The following is a 20,926-nucleotide window of genomic DNA, read 5'->3' as shown; positions in this document are numbered from 1 at the left end:
CCTTGGGAGATAGTGGGTTCCCTCTCATCAGAACTCTTCCAGCAGAATTTGGACAATCACGTGATTGGTGTGCTGCTGTGGAGACCTTTCTCTATATAAGTTTAGATAAATGACCTACTAACACTTCTGGAACCCGTAACTTTAAAATTTTGTGTTATTCTGAAGCTAACAAGGAATAGTTTTTAGGGTACCATTTTTAAGTGACGGAAAGAAACATTTCACTTACCATAATTAAATCAGGGTCACTGTCACTATCTTCATCATCAATGATAATTTTAGAGCCTTTCACAAAACCTTGATGGGGCTCCCTTTTTGCTACCCAAGAAGATACCTACAAAATGCATTAAAACAAACACAGTAATTTTTTGCTTTCATGCTTTCCCCCTATGGCACAGATGCATATTACATAGCTGTCAAGTGACTCATTTATTTCTAAGTATTCATCATGTGTTTCTCATGTATATGATATTCAAGGTACTATATTAGATCTAGAGAAGGATAATCCAGTCTCTGCCCTTAAGGAATTCAAAATCTTGTTGGAGAGACAAAGTATAACTACATAAAAAAGTTAAGTAACAACATAAGATAATGGTACATGAGCTGTCTCCTGGCAGTGTATAAAATGAGTGGTTTGGAAAAGCTCTATGAATTCAGAGGAGAGAGACAACTAAGTACCTTTCAGCTTTAGCATGAAAGTACAGAATGTGAAGCCAGGAGAGTCCTGGGCTTACATCTCATCTCTGAAACTTACCAGCCCTGTGAATGCGGACAAGGCACATAGCCTTTCCCAGATTCAGGCTCCTTATCTATACAATGGATGTAATAATACTTGTACACCTACCTTGGGGATCACTGTTAGGGTAAAATGGGATATAGAGAGTATATAAAGCCTTAAAGTGCAATGTAAATTTCGTAGATGATGATGATGATGATGGTAGACAGTGGACTGACCATGGAAAGCTTCACGGTGAAAGTAAGATTTGAGCAAGGCCTTGAACGATTGACAAGATTGAAAGACAGAACAGGAGAGAACATTTCAGGTGGGGAGAGTGATAAGGCAAAGGTATGGAGGGGAGAATGAAGGAAGAATATCTGAGGTAAAAAAATCCAACCAGGAGTCTGGAGGCCATGGAGAAGTGAATCACGGAGGAGGAGGAAGAAAGAGGGGATGGAGGAGAAAGAGAAGGGAAGGGAGCTAACATTTACAAAGTACTTTCAGGTTTATAAAGCACTTCACATACAATATTATCTCATGTGGTCTTCACATCAATCCTGTGAGAGTGGTGCTATTATTATCTCTGGTTTTGCAGATGGGGAAACTGATTCTGAGAGTTCAGGATCATACAACTTGTAAATATCTGGAGCAGGACTTGAACTCAAGTCTCCTCTTGACCCTAGGTCTAGTCCACTAACCATCTCACCTGGGAAGAATGAATTCGATTCTGATATATACTGAGAAACTGCCAAAGCTTTCTGAGCAGAATGATATGATGAGGATGTTGTTTTAGGAAGATTAGTTAATGAAGTTAATTTCCTAAAGTGCTTAATATGAGCTTTACATTAGACTTTTAGAATTCAATGTACAATTTTCATATATATGTATATATATATACACATATCTTTTGATAACATTAATCACTCACATTAATGTAGCATGAATGTCTCATGATGTAGGTTGTGCAAATAATTTTTTCTTCATTTGATGAGAAAATTGAGATTCAGAGAAGAGGATGATTTGCCATTGGTCACACAACTAGCAAATATTAGAGCATGTATGCAAATGAAGGTGTTCAAGGGTTCTATGACATCCTACTCCTCTTAATTTAACTTTGCTTAGATTAATGCCACAATTAATTTTAATTTCCCTAACATACTGCAGTGGTGGAAAGCATGCCTAGAGCCACAGTTACTGACTAGGGAAGTAAAAAAATCATCAGATACTCCATAAATCAGATAATCTGCACAAAAGTCATTAAGAATTGGCAGTACTTCAATTAAAGATCTGGGTAAACTTAAGTTAATTTGTCAAATGAAATTAAATAACCTAACAGTCACAGGGCCTACTTCACTTCCATATTTTCTAAAGTAAAAGATCTGTCTTTAGAGGGAATGTGCTAATAAATGCTTCAATAAGTATTTATCTTTAAACTTCAATTTTATTTTGTTTTCAGGTCTGTATTCTCTCCACCTCCCTCCTCTGCTCCTTCTTCCCTATCCCCCACATCCAACTGAGAAAGCAAGAAAAACAAAATCTATCACAAATGAATGTTGAGTCATTTTCAGTCATGTCTGACTTTGTGAACCCCTTTGGAGTTTTCTTGAAAAGAGACTAGAGTGGGTTTGCCATTTCCTTTTGCAGCTCATTTTACAGATGAGAAAAATGAGGCAAAGAGGACTAAGTGACTTGCTTCAGGTCATAGTAACTTTCCACTAGCCCCATTGCTTTCCAACAACTTTTTAAAAAACTTTTACCTTATCTCTTAAAATTACTACTAAGTATTGGTGCCAAGGCAGAAGAGCAGTAAGAGCTAGGCAACTGGGGTTAAGTGAAGTACCCAGGGTTGCACAACCAGAAAGTATCTGAGGACACATTTGAACCCAGAACCCCTCCTCTCTAGGTCTGCCTCTCTATTCAGCCACCTTACTGTTCCTAAATTGTTTGTATTTACAATATTATTTCATCAAGTATTTATTAAGTACCTATGATGTGCCAAAGTGGTAAATATTACACATATAAAGATTAAAAAAAGAAACAAGCTTTGTAAGTTACATTTGCTTCTGTGGCATATATACTCTCTAGACCTATATATTTGAAGTACAGGTTTAGTTCTAACACTAAGCCAGATTCTTAATGACTATTCTTGCAGATGTATCTTTTTTAATCACTTCATTCATTCTAACTTATAGCATGACTAAGGAAAGAAAGGCCTATCCTCTAAACCAGTGATGGGTAAACTATGGCCTGTGGGCCAGATGCAGCCCCCTGAAATGTTCTATTCAACTTTAGGACATTATTCCTAATCTGACAAATACAATGAGTGGGATACAATACAATGAAACTTCAAAAGAGTTGCCTTAGAAACAGACTGACAGATGAACATTTCCTTTCCTTTGGCCCCCTCTTTAAAGAGTTTGCCCATCACTGCTCTAAACAATCCATGAAAATTAAGCCTATTTTAAATGTGTCCATATAATGATCAGACATATAATGATCCAAACAACTGGAAAAATATTAATTGCTCATGGGTAGGCTTAACTATTATAATAAAAATGGCAGTTTTCCCCAAATAAACTTACTTTCTTAATGTCATACCAATCAAACTACCAAAAAATTATTTTATAGAACTAGAAAAAATAAAAAAAATATTTGAAAGTGTGATAACATTCCTGAAAATGTTTTTATAGCTCCTTTTTGGGTGTTGTAATATCTCTCGAGCATCTCATCTCGATTTTTGTACTTTTCATTTCTACTTTGTGATAGCTATTTGTGTACATCTTTTTTTAAACCTTTACCTTCCAACTTAGAATCAATATTTTGTATTAATTCTAAGACAGAGGGGCGGCAAAGGGATAGGCAATGGGGGTTAAGTCACTTGCCCAGGGTCACACAGCTAAGGAAGTATCTGAGGTCAGATTTGAACCCAGGACCTCCCATCTCTAGGCCTGGCTATCAATCCACCTAGACGCCCCTGTGCATGCATCTTATGATAACAATTCAGCTTTGTGTAGCATTTTAAGATTAATGAAGCATATCCTAAAAAGAAAAAAAAATGACATAAAACATGAGGTAAATTGATTATTATTGCCAGTTTCTTTCTCTCTCTCTCTCTCTCTCTCTCTCTCTCTCTCTCTCTCTCTTCCTCCTTCCTTTCAACTTCAGTCATAGCCAATTCTAAGAATGGCAAAGGCTAGACAACTGACTTGCTCAAGGTAATACACAGCTAGGAAGTTTCTGAAACCAGATTTGAACCCAGTTCTTCCAGGCTCTAGTTCTGGCTCTCTTATCCACTGTACTCTATTGCCCAGTTTCTTATCAGGTAACAAAGACTCTAAGAAAGTAAATGATTTATTCAATGTCCCTCTGCTATTAAGGGTCAGAGCTGGGATCCAAACCCAACGCTTCTATCTCTGAGATTACCCTCAGGAGATCATAAGCTCTTTGAAGGCTGGACCCCCGTATCTTTCCTCTGTGCACATGAAGCAAGCAATCCATGAAGGCCTTCTGGAACTAAGGAATGGCTTGCCTAATCTGTGTGGCATGTTCTTCTGGGGAGCTCCCCTAAAAACAAATCTTCCCCTCACTGGGAATGTGGATTCTGCAAAAAGGCAGAAGTCATTTCACATCAAGTCAGATTGGTCTGACTGGCTAATATCATACTGGGCAGACAACATGATAAAGTAATTGAGTGATTTCTCCTGTGGCTAGTAAACTGCCTCTGAAGGAAATCCCTAAAGAAGATTTCTGAAAAAGGAAAAGCAGAGACAGTATATTCTCCCAAAGTGGCTATTTTAAAAGGAACCATATCTAGGGCACCTAGGTAACTCAGTGGATTAGAGAGCTGGGTCTAGAGATGAAAGGTCCTGGGTTCAAATTTGGCCTGGGAAACTTTCTAGTTGTGTGACCTTGGGCAAATCACCTAACTCCACTGCCAAGCCCTTACTGCCCTTCTGCCTTGGAACCAATACTTAGTATCAATTATAAGACAGAAGGTAAAGGTTTAAAAAGAGAAAAAAAAAGGAACTATATTCATTTAGATGTATAAATTCAGTTTCATCACTTTTTTGTCCTACCTTATTATTGATAGTATAATCTCCTCCTGGTTCTAAATGGAAACAGTGTATAATTTTGGCCAAAAGTTTCTCCTCTACAGCATTTAATGAAAAACTCCAGATTATATACTGTCCTAAATTTGCCATCTATATTCATCTGGTCTTTTCTTCTTTAAATAAATTGTCTAAAAATACATTTCCTAGTTTGTCCAAATTCAGATCTTTTAATCATTGCACACTTTCTACCCACCTTGCTTAGAATACCAATCAGAAGTGGTTTTTTTTGGTTTGGTTTGTTTGTTTTTAAGTGAAAATTCAGGAAAAGGAGAGGAATCAGGACCTTTGCTGGACATCAGATTATAATTTGTATCCTATGGTTAAACAGCCTTGTAGAGAAAAAGTTGAAAGGAAGTATAAACTTTGCTCAAATGTTACTAAAGAACTAATTAAAAATTTTAAGAATGAATAAATAAAACGCCACACCTGGAAGCTTTCATTGATCTTGGTATTTTCTGCATGTCTTGGTTGCTTCACTCTCACTTTTCCCGTCACAGTTGTTTCTGGAATTTTACCCTCAAAAACATGGCTTGAGGTTGAATCTATCCTTGACCACCTTCTTTTCTGGCTCAAATGGCTGGTCCAAACCATTGAGGATGAACAGGTATCTCGTTCTAGAGCATCTCTTCGAGGCACGACTGTCCTGGATTTTGGATATTCCTTAAATGACAAATTAGAACATCTGATTCTCAAACTTGAAGAGCTGAAATGAGTAAGGAGAATCATTCATTCATGATTCAGGGATGAGATTTTTTTGCTGTGTTATCTGATGGCCCATCAATGATGGGTTAAAGGAAATGGGAATTTTTTTTAAGCCTGGAAAAGAGAAGACTTGGGGAGACAGATGGTTATATATCAAATATTTATAAGGCTATCAGACTGAAGAGGAACTAGATTTGTTTTACCTGAATCCAGATGTTAGATCTAGGAGGAAATGATAGAAGGTGCAAAGAGTCAAATTTAGCCTTGATGGAAGGAAACATGTCTTACAATTAGGACTTTTTGAAAGAAATTTGCAAGGAAAAATGTGGCTGATAGCTGAAGCCTGGGCATCATATATCTCAAGGGTTCTGGAGACAGGGGACTCTTGTTCAAGAAAGGGTTGGAAGAGGGGATTTTTGAGTTTTTTCAACTCTGAGATCCCAAGATGCGTGTCTCCTACTCTCTGAACACTCCTTAAAATTAAGCACTAAATGAATATTAAATGATTAAATTAAATGATTAAATTCTAAATCCTGCTCTCTCTTGAGGTCTGAATCTTTACTTCTTTCTTAAAAGAAGAATTAGATGTATTAAAGGGAAATGTCAAAGGAAAATTAATATGAGGAGATGGTCAGAGGTAGAAGAGCCCTTCAGAAAAGGAGAGAGTAGTATGGAGAGAAAGGTGGGCAGCATTTTGTGCTATTGGATTTTTCTATCTTAGTTGTCACCAGAAGCTGCCCCCTTGGAATAGGGAGATTATTCTGGATTGATGGAGAATTTCATATATGCCTGCTAATTTATCTGGGGGAAAAAGGTTTGCTTCAAAAAAACCAGCAAGTTAGGAAATAGGAAAAGAAGCTTTTTTTCAAATTTCTGATTCCTGTGGTGACCTACAGTGAGTCAATGAAACCAATTGATGTTGCTAAACCTCATAAAACAGGATCAAATTTAATGTTAATTTAATGTTAAATAATGCTTGCAATATCTTTATATATGAAGCATGATGCAAAAATACAAAGTAATATATTTGAACTTGCTCACCTTGGGTGCTGAAGCTTGGGAGCTGGGGAGGAACTCTGTAGTTTTATTTGCTGGCACAAAGTAAGAATTCTATAAGAAAACCAAAAGTAGGACAAGTATGAAAATAGAAACTTTTTTCTTTTGGCACATTTATGGTCTCTCTTGTTAAAATATGGGAAATTATTAAGACAAAGATTATCAACCACTGTTTTAATCTTAAATCTGTCATATTTGGTTTAGTGTTTATGGATTAAGCCAATGGTTATTGGTTTCACCACTCCAGGTAAAATGTCAAGAGGGAGCATGTTGTTATTTTAAAAGTATCTGATTAGAGTCAGAATTTATATCTTATCACAGTTTTGCCACTTATTTTGTGTGTGACCATGGTCACCATCATTTAACCTCACTGGGCTTCAGGTTTTCCCTCTGAAAATGAGGCAGTTGCACTAGATGGCCTCTAAAGTTCTGGACAGGCATCTTTTTTTTTTTTTAACCCTTACCTTCCATCTTAGAATTAGTGCTGTGTTCCAAGACAGAAGAGCGGTAAAGCCTAGCCAATGGGGGTTAAGGGACTTGCCCAGGATCACATAGCTAGGAAGTATCTGAGGCTAAATTTGAACTCAGGACCTCCCATCTCTAGGCCTGGGTCTCTATACACTGAGCCACCTCACTGTCCCATGGATAGGCATCTTAAGTACAACAATCTCTATGGGGCTGTTTCCTCATCTAAAAAGTGAGGGGCTTGGACTAGATAGTACTCATGTCACTTAATACTCTAATTCTATGATGCTAGGTTTTCTGTGAAATGTGGATTTGGCTTCTCCTAATCTGGTCACCCCCTTTCCTCCAAACCCTATCTTTACTTTTAGCCCAGGTTTTCGAATAGCCCCTCATTCTTTCTCAGAGGCTCCATCTTACTAACCACATCACAATTTTGTTTAAGTACCAACCCACCAGAAGATCTGTTAACACTAAAACAAGTTTCTACTTATTCTTAATGGACACTTCTGCCTACTCATTCTTTTTACAATTCCCTTATATCTTGGAAAAACTCTCTAAGTCACAGGCTGTATCCTCATGGCATGGTGGAATAAGCACAAACTGGGTATCAGAAGATAATGGTTTAAATCCTAAATCTATCACTTGCTACTCACAGAGCCTGAAGCAAATCTCTTAACCTCTGAGAGTCTTGGTTTCATCTTCAATTAACTGAGAGGGCTGAACTAGGTAATCTTTGCTTTATTCTGGTTCAAATATCCTGTGATTATTTGGGTTACAGAAGGTCACTTGAAGAGGTGAGTCAGGAAATTGAACAGGGTAACCTCCAGTCTCGGGTATTTAGTAGGTGTATAATAAGGAAACTTATTTCTGCCTCAGTTTCCTCACCTGTAATCTAGGAAAAAAACAGTGCCTACCTTACAGGATTGTTGGGAGAGTGACATATGTAAAATAGTTTGTAAGCCTTAAAATGATATATAAATGTAGCCTATTATTAGGTAAATGTAGGCTACTGGGGGAGGGGAGGTTAAGTTTAATCTTTATTACTAACACTTTCTTAAATGGAGACTATGACAAAACAATAAATTAAGCCCTGATTCATAGCAACTGAGGGTAAATGAAATCACAATGAAAATCTAACAACCTGGAAAATCTAAGAATCCAGTTTGGTGAATCAGTTAGAGCTGCATTGAGAATGAGGGAATTTTGGCCCAACAGTTAGTTTTATCAGAATATCTTTTGTAGATTGAGAGAAATAAATTTAAACCTTCTGTTTCAGTTTTCTTATCTACAAAATGGGGATAATGATACTAACCTCACAGTATTGTTATAATATTTATAACTGTCATGTGATTGTTTTTGGAAATCATGGAGAGTTTTTTAGGGATGGGGAAAGAACAGTAATCTGTTAATCCTGCAAAGTATACAACAATCAAATGGAAGAAAACATATGTATATAGAGAACTATATAGTTATACATACATATAGTTATACAAATTTGTAGTTATATGCACATATAATACACACATATATAGTAATATGCATATATAGTTATATACACAAGTATATGGTTATACATACATATCTATAGCTTTCTATATATATATACATAGATTCTTTTATTGGACTGTCACATATTTTCAGTAATAGGTTACTACTCTTTTCTCACCTCTAAACAACTAACTCTCCATGATTCTATAAACAATCACATTACCAATACTATATGTGTGTGCATATAACTTTATATGTGTATGATTTTCTGTATATGTATTTGTGTATTATACACATATATATATAGTCAGTCAATAAAGACTTATTAAATATCTATTATGTCCTATGCATTGTACTAAAGATACAAAGAAAGGCAAAAAATAGCCCCTGACCTCAAGGAGCTTACAATCTTATGGGGGAGACAACATGAAGACAATTATGTGCAAATATGGTACATAGGGGATAAATAGGAGATAATCAATGATAAAGTGTTAGAATTTAAGGGTTTGGAGGACCCAAGGGGGTTTGGAAGTAGGTAGCTCAGGGGACTGAGAGCCAGGCCTAAAGAACCCAGAGAGGTTCTGGGCTCAAATCTGGCCTTGCATATTTCCTAGCTGTGGGACCCTGGGCAAATCATTTAGCCCCCACTGCCTAGCCCATACCACTCTTCTGCCCTGGAACCAATACATAGTATTTGTTCTAAGACAGAAGGTAAAAGTAGAAAAAAATAAGCAGATAGGAAAGGCTTCCTGTAGGATGAGGGATTTTAGCTGCTCTAAGCATGCAGTAAAATTCTCCAAGCTTGGGATATGGGATGTCTTGTTTAGGGAACAGTACCAGGGCTAGGCATCACAGAGAACATGCAGAGGGAGGGTAGGGCTGTAATAAAGACAGCAGGTAGTGAAAAGCTTTGAGTGTCAAATATAAATAAAAAAAATCAATGACCAAATGAATGAATGAATGAATAAACAAACAAATAAATAAAGACAGATATGTGTGTGTGTGTGTGTGTGTGTGTGTGTACACCTTAAAAGAAAACTGAAGAATTTTTGAGGTGATGATAATAGTGACATAGTATTTATGTGGAAAAATAATTTTGGAGAGCCTGACACAATCTTATAGGTTACAAAATAGTAACAGTTCACATTTATATGACCTTTAAGGTTTTTAGAATGCTTGACAAACATTTTCGAATATGATCTGGCCTAATGCCCTCTTCCTTTATTAGATAAAAAAAATCCAGGAGACAAGAGTACACATGGGGAAGAAGAGGAAGAGCTGGGTCAGGAGATTTGGGTTCTAATCCTGTCATGCTACCAATTAGCTGTGGGAACTGGATCTAGTCACATCAACCTTAGACCTAAATTTCTTCATCTGGATGGTGAGGTTCCTTTCAGCTTTAATATTCTGGGAATCTATGGAATGATGGGTAAAGATACAAAGGAGCTAACTCTTGGGAGGAAGACTGTATTGGACAAAAAGCTCAGGTTTTCCCGACAGAGATGGGTGAGAAAATAACTATGGCAGCTGAGTCAAGCAGTATTTTTAAAATAATATGCCCAGTACTATGCTATGTATTGTGAAGGGTATAGAATATAGAAGAAGTAAAAAATATATAGATACTACTGTGTGACCCTGGGCAAGTCACTTAACCCGATTGCCTAGTCCTTGTTCCTCTTCTGTTTTAGAACTGATTAGATTTAGACAGAAGGTAAAGGTTAAAAAAAAGGGAAAAAGCATGACATCCTTCTCAGATCATAGATTTTGGGTTGGCAAGGATCACAGATATAAAGCTGGAAGGGACCTAAGAGGCTATCTAGTCCAATCCTCCTTATTTTAAAGATGAAGAAAACTGAGACTTAGGAAGTTTAAGCCACTTGCCCTGATTCACTCAAATGTAAGTATCAGAAACCCACTTTGAACCCAAGTCCTCTGACTCTGAAGCCAGAGATCTTTCCAATGTTATCATGATTCTTATTCAAAGAGTTTATAATCTGTTCATATAAATACTTCCTTCCCTACTATTCTTTCTCTGATTTGCTATAAGCATAAGACCTACAAGTATGAATCTATTATGCATAATTCTTTCCAGAGAAGCCATGCATCATTATAGAGAAACAAGGATCTCTATAGCAGGAGTAATAAAGCAAGATATTTCAACTACACTGCGTATAATAGCCTCTTGTTAGACATAGCCCTTTAGATGTCATATATTCTAGATCATGGCAGCATATGTAAGAAAGCTGTGAAGTGCATTCAATACAGAAATATATCATCTTTGTCATCTTATGGATCTAAAGTCTCAGAATCATACTCAATGGCTGTACACTAAAAAGATTAAATCCTAAATGAGAAAATGTGTGCACTTTCATCCTCACTAAGTTGGCCTCAGATATGCCATTCTAATTTGGGAAATACTACTAAAATTTCAGCAAGCCCGTTTTTAACTCTACTCCTTACAGCCAAACAATGTACTTGGGAATTGCCAGATTATACTGTTTCATTTTGTATGTCTATATTAGTGTTAGAGAAAAGTCTCAAGTTAATATTTTAGTTCCTTTTCAAATTCTAGTCTTTATAAGGTCTTTCTGCTCATTATCAAGAAAAAAAAGAGAAATGTGTTTCACACACATTCATTATACTTCTATCCAAGTCCTATACTTCATTTTGATCAAATAATAAAATATTTTACATCTTAATAACTTGTCCATATAGAGTTTACCTTCACTAATAAAAAGAAAAAAAAACCATACAAAGATGTATTAAGTACTCATTTAAAAATGGTGTTGAGGGTGAGAACTATGTCTTTATTTAACCTGTGTATGGCCACACTGATCACAATGCCTTGCACATATTAAGTATTATTTGATCCTACAATGCCCAGAGATAGTTCCTCCATTTCATGGCTAAACTCCTTAAGGTCTTCTATAATCAGTTTTTCCATTTCCTTTCCCGTTACTCTTAATTCTGCAGTCTGGCTTCTGAAACTCATTATCTGCCTAGAACTACTCTCTCCAAAGTTCTCAGTGATCTTTTAACTGCCAAATCTATTGGTCTTTTCTCAGGCCTCATCATTTCTGACCTCTCTTAAGCCTGTGACACAGATGACCACCCTCTTCCCTTGATACTCTCTTCTCTCTAGGTTTTCATTCCATGTCTGTCTGCTGGATCTCCTCTGACCTATATGACATCTCCCTAATCTTCTTTGCTAGTTCTTCATCCATATTGTGCCTGTTAACTGTGAGTGTCTCCCCAAGTTCTGTCCTGGACTTTCTTTTCTTCGTCCTGTATACTATTTCATTTGGTGATTTCATCCACTCCCATGGATTCCAATTAGTATCTTTATGCAGATGATTCTCATATTTGTCCAGCCTTAACTTCTCTCCAAATCTCTATTCTTATATCTGCAAATACCTATTGGGAATCTCCAACTAGTTGTCTCAAAGTCATCATTCACTCAACACGTTCAAAACTGGACCTGGCATCTTTCCCATAAAATTCTTCCTTCTTAATTTCCTTAATATCATCAAAGGCACCACTATCTTCTCAGTTCTCCAGGGTTACAACCTAGGCTTTATCAGTAACTACTCATTCCCTCTTAACCCTTCTCACTCCCATATCCAATCTAGTGTCAAGGCATTTCAAATTGATCTTTGCAACATTTCTGGAATATTCTCCCTTCTCTTTTCTGAGGATGACACCACCTTAATTCAGGTCCCTGTCACATCAAACCTGGACTTTCAAAACAGTTCTCTGGTTGGACTCTGCCTCTGTCCAGTCTTGACTCAGATGCTAAAATAATCGTCTAAAGCTCGTCTGACCATATTATTCTTCTAATTCAATAAATTATACAGGCTCTCTGTTGCCTCCAGGATCAAAAATAAAATCTTCTATTTGGCTTTTAAAGTCTTGTACAACCTTTCCAGGCCTCTTAAACCCACCTCCTGTCCATTTTCTTGCCTCCTTGCTGTTTTTCATACAAGACACGCTCTATTTCCCAAAATTGTATTTTCAAAGTCTATCCTGCATGCTTGGACTTTTTTTCAACTCAGCTCTGCCTCTCTTCCCTGGCTTCCTCCAAGTCCCAGCTAAAATCCTATCTTCTACAACAAGGCTGTCCTCTTAATTCTAGTGTCTTCTGATTATTCATTATTTCTATATCCTATATAGATATAATGTGTTTGCATATATTTGCTTGTTTGTTGTTTCCCTTATTAAACTGTAAGTTTCTTGAGGAATGGGCCTGTTTTGGCCTTACTTTACAACCTCAGCATTTTAGCATAATACATGGCATAGAGGAGATACTTAATAAATATTGTTGACAACTTAAAGTGTTTCAACTTGAACTAAATTATAGACGTCAATTTTATTAGATATTGTTGCAAACAGATCCACAATTATAAGACATATACACCACAGGGTATCCCAGACATTCCCTCTTTCCAGTGTTACAGGATAAAATATATGTATTAATAGATAAAACCTTGGCTGTGCATATGCTTCTTTTGAGACCGGAACTGTCATATTTCCTCAGAGTACTCTGTACAATAGATGCTGTTTATAAAAAAAGTGGCCCTTTGAATTTCTGAAATTACCTTTTATTTAATTTGCCTATATTATGTTTAGTTATCTATAGAACATACTCTCTAAAAGAACATAGATTCCTTTTAGACACAGATGATTTCATTTTTGCCTTAGAAGAATAATAAATGTAGATGAACACGTTGTTGGTCCTTAATAATGCTTGTTAAAAAGTAGATACCTATCTTTTGGTGAATGGCAATACAAATTGTGGTAGATGAATAGAATGGAATATTATTCAACTGTAAGAAAAAATGAATATGAAGAATTCAGAGAAGCTTGCATGGCATAGTATGTACAACTATCTATGCTAGGTAGGTGAGGCTAGTTTTTTTCCTAAAAAAGTTTTTGCTTGCATAGGGGTGTATTTATATAGCATTTCATACGGTTAAATGTATAAATCACCTTTAGGCCTAGTTCTTAAATAGAATAAAGCTAATAGTAGTACATTAGGCCATTTTAGATGAGTTTCTGTGCACAACTTTCCAATCATTGATTTAATTTCCCTGTTCATTCTTTCAATATGGCTAGAACTCTCAGGATGGTAAGGGACATGGAATTTTGGTGTTATTCCTAAATTTTCCTAAATTTGTTTTAATACCGAGTCTATAAAAATGTGCACCTCTATCTGAATTTATCTTCCGTGGTATACCAAATCTTGGTATGATCTCCCTTAACACTATCTTTGCTACAAAGCTTGATGTGTTTTTGTTGGATGGAAAAATTTCTGGCCATCTTGTTAGATGATCCACAATTACCAAGCAGTATTTGTAATTCCCTGCTTTAGGCATGTTAATGTAATCTATCCGTAAGTTTTTCAAAGGGTGTATAAGCTGGAGGTCATCCCACAAAAGCTTTTTGTTTAAATATGTGCAGGTTATACTGTTGGCAAACTGAACAAGATGAACAGACCTTTGAAACAATGCTGGTAATGCCAGGTGCAACCCACATTTTCTTTACTGTATCTATTATTGCCTGTGTATCAAAGAGACCTTTTTCATGTATGGCTTGGCAGATTTGATTTTAAAATGTTCTGGGGAGAATAGGTTTTCCTCCTGAGGCAATCCACACACCGTTGTGTTGGTGGGTTTTAAAATTTAGTTTCTTTATGTACCTCTTTCTCTGTGTATGCTTTTTCTAAATCTGTTTCACTAATTATAAAGAAGTTTAATATGAGTTCAGGACCTTGTTCTGCAGCAAATTTAACTGTGACATCCCACTTTATGATTTCTTCATGCAACAAAATCATTATTGTGAGTATTAGCTTTGCAATGAACTACTGCAAGTTGTTTAGGAAGCTGCAAAGCTTGCAACAATTCATGAATTATTTCTGCATTGGCAAAAGTTCTTCCAGCAGATGTTAAGAATCCACATTGAAGCCATAAAGACCCAATTGCATGGTATATGCTAAATGTATATTTTGAGTCAGTGTATATTGTTGCAGCCTGATCTTTTGAAATAACACGTTTGTTTCAATGCAATTAATTCTGCTGCTTGGGCACTCAAATTTCTAGGCAACAAAGCAAACCATAGAGTCTCAAATTCAGTCACTACTGCTGCACCGGTGTATCTTTTGCCTTCCCTCATATAGGATGAACCATTAGTAAACAAAATCAAATCAGGGTTGGTTAGGACTGTATCAGAGAAATGTTCTCAAGGTCTTTCTGCTAGTTGAACTACTGTCTCACAGTCATGTAAAGGCTCTCCTTGTGTAGGGAAATCAGGTAACAAAGTTGCAGGATTTAAACTGTTACATCTTTTAAATACAATATTGTCACTCCCCAATAAAGTGATCTCATATTTTGTTAGCCGCTGGTCTGAAAAAGCTTGAGTTCTGTGGCTTAACATTAACGCTTCAACTTTATGTGGACACATGACAGTCAAAGGACATATTAACACAAGCTCAGCTGCTTTTGTCACTAACAGGCTGTTGCTGCAACATCCTGGAGACATGGGGGTGCTCCTGCCACAACAGGATCTAATCGGGATGAATAATAAGCTATAGGCCACTGGAGTGCTCCTAAACTTTGGGTGAGAACACTAGATGCTACACCTCTCCATTCATGTACATGTAGGACAAAAGGTTTTTTGTAGTCAGGAATTCCAAGAACAGGTGCAGATAAAATAGCTTCTTTTAATCTAGTGATGGCCTGCAAATGTTCTAGTGTTAATTTTAAAGGCACTTTAATAATATCTCTAGTTAGCTCAGTTAATCGCTTTGTAATCTCTCCATATCCTGGAATCTACTACCTATAAAATCCTGTGGTACTCAATATTGTTCTGAGTTGTTTCTTGATCTTTGGAGCTCTAAGTTTTTTGTATATTGGCTATTCTTTTCTGTGGTTCTCTTCCTTCTCTGTAACTAAGCTGTCTAAAAGTAGCACTGGAAATAGGTCTAATGACTCCTTGATAACTCTAGAGATATGTCACCAGTTGGGGTACACACAACTGTTGCCCTTAATTTTACATAATAGGTCCCTCCTCACAATGAGGAGTTGGGCATTAATAGGAATGCATGTTCCACATTCAGAGGACCTAGAGATACCATATGTGGTGGTAGCTTTTTGACCTCAAAGGATGTACCTGATATTCCCACAACTTGCAATGACCCCACAGTATCACATTCTACATCTGGCAATTTCTGTAGCACAGACTTAACGGCCCCAGTATCAATCATACAGTCATAAAGATTACCCTGCACTTTTAGGGTAACATGAGGTTCAATACTATTTCTTAGGGAGTGTACTGGAATCACTGGTGTTAACACTTCAGGATCTCAGTTTCTATATATTCATTTGCAACAAATTCAATTACACTCTCCTTAGAAAACCTTCATAATGAAGCATTGCCACCCTGTGCTCCCTTCCGAGAATAATATTTTGGGGTACTGACACTAGCTACCTGGGAGTATTTTGGTCTTTCACAGTTCTTTATATAGGTTTGCATTGTCTCCATATCTGGAGCCTAGGCAGTCCCTTGATATAATCTATCATTGTATCCATTGGGATAACTAGGTCTTCTATCTTGATACCCATATCCATAATCATTATCAAAACCATATCCTCTAAAACCATTATCTCTGAACCCATTGTAATTCCTGCCTCAGTTTCCCCTGAAATTATTTCCTCCATTTTGTCTGTAATTATTATCATATCTACCATTTTGCCTAAATATTTGTCCCCATGACTGAAAATCACACATTAAATGGCCTGGTCTCCCATGTAGGTAACATCTTGGGGCTTGGTTGTGTGTAAATGGAATTAGCTCAACCTCATTTATTCTTTAGGCTTTAGCCACCAGGAATATGCCACCCCACCCAACTTAGAATTAAGTGGCGAGGGGGGAGGTCTATGACCCACATGTGCTATCAAATGACAAATCAAAAACAAGTGACTGCCCTCTGGGCAGTCCAAAACAAAGTTGAGGCTGCCATTTGTCCACTTAGTATTGGAGGTGGACGCAGGAAGTGACAAAAAGAACTATCTCTTAAATATGATGGTAACTTCCTGTGAGGGGGATTTTTACCTTTTGAACCTGGCCTTGAAGGAGCTCAGATTGAGACCTCAGACTGTGTCCTTTTGAACTGTCATGTGGGTAAGTTAGGCTGACTCCCTTTCCTTTTCTTTGGTGTTTCTAGAGGTCTTAGTCTCAAAAAGAGGCCTCTCTTCTTAGAGGAGCCCTCGTGGCTAGAAGCCTTGTTTAATTAACCTCTGTACCCCCTTTGTTGGGGTCTCTGAAGCCCTTCCTGGTTTGGGTCTCTGGACCAGGCCAGAGTAACTCTCTCTCTCTCTCTCTCTCTCTCTCTCTCTCTCTCTCTCTCTCTCTCTCTCTTTCCCTACCTTTACCCTTCGTAATTGTAAATAAAGCACTATAAAAGTAGTCATCCTGACTTGGGTCTTTTTTTATTTTGGAATCTGGTAATTGATTCCTGGTAACCAAACTTTAAATATCCAGTCTCATCATAATTTTTCCTCCCTTACAGTTGTTAAACCCTCTTTGTGGATAATAGACCTATCTTGGTGGTCTATATTCCCTTACTAATGCCACTGTTGTTTTTTTGTTGATCTGACTGATTTAATTTTAGTTTAAGATCTTTAATTTTCCTTATTAAATCTTCAATTATTTCACTTGTTTCTTCTTGTTTGTCTTTATCAGCTTGCTACACACAAGAAGCTACTCTCCTCAACTCGTCGAGTTCCATTTGATCCCAGTCTGGATACTGGCTTCTAAAATAATTATGTACTAGAGGCCAGGTGCTTCTAACAAACTGCCTCCTTAATTGACTTATCTCCCTTTCCTTGCACATGTCCAATCCAATTCAACATTTCCCCAGGTTTATCAATCATTACAGGAAAGTAGAGGGTATTTCCCCAACTTCCTCCCTCACTCTCTCAAATTCTGTTCATATACGCAGTCTTTGGGAACAGTCTTTCATTGTTTGGATTACTGCCCATCTTGCCCTGACTAATTTTTGATATCCAAAATCCCAATTAATATTCCAATTTGGCTTACATAAAGGCCAATCAGGGATGCAATCATTTTCATTGGTCTCAGCAATGATTTTCTGCTTTTCCCATTTTGTAAGCAATTCATCTAAAAGAATATAAAAATCATTGTAGTCAGAATTAAATTGTTTGATTATTTTTTGGAACTTCTTTATAACACCTCTTGGTTCCTCCTCAAAAGGTGTAGTTTCCTTTTTAAAACTATCTATGTTACTTTGGGTAAAGCCCTTATGCTGCTTAATATTAACTAATTCATAGTCAGGGGTCATTATTGGAATCTCTCTCAAAGGGAAAAAAGTGCCCACACTCTTCTCTAGTTTTGCTGTTTCTTTCTCTAATTTAGTTGTGCCTTCTTGTTTATCAGTACCATTATTTTCTGTTATAGCCTCCAGGTAATTCACTTTTGAGGTTAATTCATTAAATCTTATTTGCTGTAGTTTCAATTCTTTAAATTGGTTAAAGATATAGGAAAGTACCATCTTCTCCAGTAACAATAACAGTATTACACCCACTACTAATGGTATATAGCTCAAAAAATCCAATAATGTAATGGTAAGCAGTCCTATCACACAGAGAATGCTATTCCCTTAATATAAGAAGGAATGATCAAGTAAAATAATTTGGGTACATCTCCCAGATACATGGGTGTTGTAAAACCACATTTTGGCTAGCTGGCTCTTTAACGCCCTCTAAGATGACAGTGAAGGGAAAAAAAAAAAGCCTTTTTAAAAGTCCTGACTATCTATTATGGATACGAGTATCAATTCTTTAGGTTCTGTCTGTTTAGCTCGCTAAGAATGTTACAAATAATAATGGCCAGGAATGTTAATATAGGAATGTTACAGTATCTTTTACTGCTTGCAATAGATTGGGCAGGTGCCTAAAAGTTTGTGGCTACTGAAGCTCCATGTAACTGTTACGGCCTACGCAAGGATTACTGCTGGAGACAGATGTAAAAACAAAAAAAAACAACAAAAAAAAAAACCCTCTAATAAATATTGGAAAAGGGTTGAGGAAAGGTAAGGAAAGGTAATGAAGGTGGAGGATTAGGATTGATTCCCTAGTCTTAAAGGGGTCTAAGCTTTTTCCCACATCACTAGTCTGCAAAGACTTGCTTCCTGCTTGAGGAACTCAAGCCCTTAAAACCCTCCTTAAAACTATCACTAAAAATCCGGGGTCTACACTAAATAAGCTATACTAATTACTCATCCTCTCAGTTATATAAGTAAGTTTATTGTCTCCTTAGATCTCTTTCAGCTTTAAATCAGTTCAGTTATTCACTCTCTCTGCCCAGTGCCAGCCCTTCCAAGCTTAGCTACACTTTTCGGACTAAGCAGACCCCAAAATGGCTTGGCCCTCTCAGCAGCTACACAAAGGGAAAACAGTCTCTCTCTTTCTCTTTTCTGTCGATTTTCCCTACAAACTTATTCCAGAAACTCTAACCTGGTCTCCTCTTTCACCTGCCACTGGATTTTTCAGTGTTCCACGGAATAGAAACACCAACCTCCTTCTAGGGAAAAAACTTCCTAGAGTCCGTTGGCAAATGGAAAAACCACCAACTGACTCAGACTACCCAGAATTCCAACAGGTACCCTTCCCAAGATTCTGTCTGGCTTTAAAGAAACCTTACCCCCTATTCTTTACCCTGTCTTTAGTTGCTTAGATCCCCATTACTCCAAATGGTCTTCATTAGCCCTATGGCTTAATTAATCCTAATAGTAGGTGAGGCTAGTTTTTTCCTAAAAAGGTTATGAAATTGTCCTCGAGGCTAAACTATTCCAAGGAATTGAGGTTTAAATCATAAACGTATATTCTTGCTCAGTTCAGCAAGAATGCCTAATTCACAAAGAATATAGGGAATCCTCAGGATTAATGAATGTTCCAGTGCCCTATAAGTCAACACATTCATTCTAGCTGAATATCCTTCCCATGCTATTGATAAGTAAACTCCTTTTGTTAAATATTATATGATCTGTAAATATCTCATTTTGTCTCAATTTGGAAACTGAACTGCTAGACTAGTCTGAATCAAGCCTGGCCTAGAACATAAGGGAAAACTATTAGAAAAAGATGCACATGCACGCACACACACACACACACACACACACACAGCATCAATGTAAATTGAAAAAATAGCAAAACAATAACAATATAAATGGAAAGAATAATGGCAAACTCAACAATAATTAATGATGCTGCTGAAAGTTTGGGCCCAAAGAAGAAATAAGAAAATGCAATTCCCTCCCTTCTTTATAGAGACTAGACTCTCTGATGTGTATACTGCACTGACTAGTTGACTTAGCCAACGTGTTAGTTATTTTTGCCGAACTTGCTTTTCTGTCTTTTTATTCTTTGTTACAAGGAATGCTCATGGGGTAGGGAAAGAAGGGTCTTTTCAGAAAAAAAAAGATGATATAAAATCAAAATTTCATTAAAATTTTAAAATACTTGTTGAATTGCATTATGCAATATGCACACAGGTACATGCAATAAATATATATGAATGAAGTAAATAAATAGCTCATGATCATTATAAAAAAAAGAATAAGTGCTTCATCTCTAGTATTAGGCTTAACTGTAGGAATGTGAAAATAATATAAAAACAAATTAGGGAAATTCAGAACTGAATATGTATATATAGACAGGGTATTATATACTACTGAATAATAATAATAACTAACATTTATGTGGCACTTAACTATGTTCCAGGCACTGTGCTAAGTGGTTTATAATTATCTCATTTGATCCTCACAACAACCCTGAGAGGTAGGTGCTATTATTATCATCTTCATTTTAAAGATAATGAAACGGAGGTAAACAGAGGTTAATTGACTTGTCTAGGGTCTCATAGCTACTAAGTGTCTGATGCCAGATTTGCACTTAGATCTTCCTGATGGCAGACCCATCTCTATCCACCTAGTAGCTACATATTCAAGTTATATAGCCTACATAGGCCAATATCGCAATCCATTGGCTAAGGTATATATGTATATGTATATATATATACATATACATATGTATATATATAAGGTATATGTATATATATACATATATATACACACACACACATACAAGTATGTCTATATGCATATATATGCATATTTACCCATAATATTATACACATAATATATCAAGAGTTATATAGAAAACTCTGGAGGAGACTAAGTCGGATATATAAATATAAGCAAAAAACCTTCGTCCTATAAAAAGATCACTAACTCCACAGATGACATTAAAACCAGCAGATAACAGCATGGGAAACTCATGCAATATAAATTTTTAAGAGTATCTACAATGTGGCC

The 20,926-nt window shown here is 36.6% G+C and overlaps 1 protein-coding gene across 1 annotated transcript in view; it reads right to left on the bottom strand.

Annotated features, from left to right (window-relative positions):
- Positions 1 to 20,926, bottom strand: part of MORC1 (MORC family CW-type zinc finger 1) — a 196,677-nt gene that overhangs the window by 59,920 nt on the left and 115,831 nt on the right. The window contains exons 17-19 of the mRNA XM_044669190.1: positions 6,571 to 6,639; positions 5,254 to 5,487; positions 227 to 331 (exon numbers count right to left, since the gene is read on the bottom strand). Of these exons, the coding sequence (XP_044525125.1) occupies positions 227 to 331; positions 5,254 to 5,487; positions 6,571 to 6,639 (408 nt within the window). The remainder of the gene's footprint in view (positions 1 to 226; positions 332 to 5,253; positions 5,488 to 6,570; positions 6,640 to 20,926) is intronic.

Source organism: Gracilinanus agilis, chromosome 3, assembly GCF_016433145.1.
Source record: "Gracilinanus agilis isolate LMUSP501 chromosome 3, AgileGrace, whole genome shotgun sequence".
Classification (NCBI taxonomy): domain Eukaryota; kingdom Metazoa; phylum Chordata; class Mammalia; order Didelphimorphia; family Didelphidae; genus Gracilinanus; species Gracilinanus agilis.
Note: the sequence above shows the minus strand (reverse complement) of the source record. Positions and strands in the feature narration are given on the sequence as shown.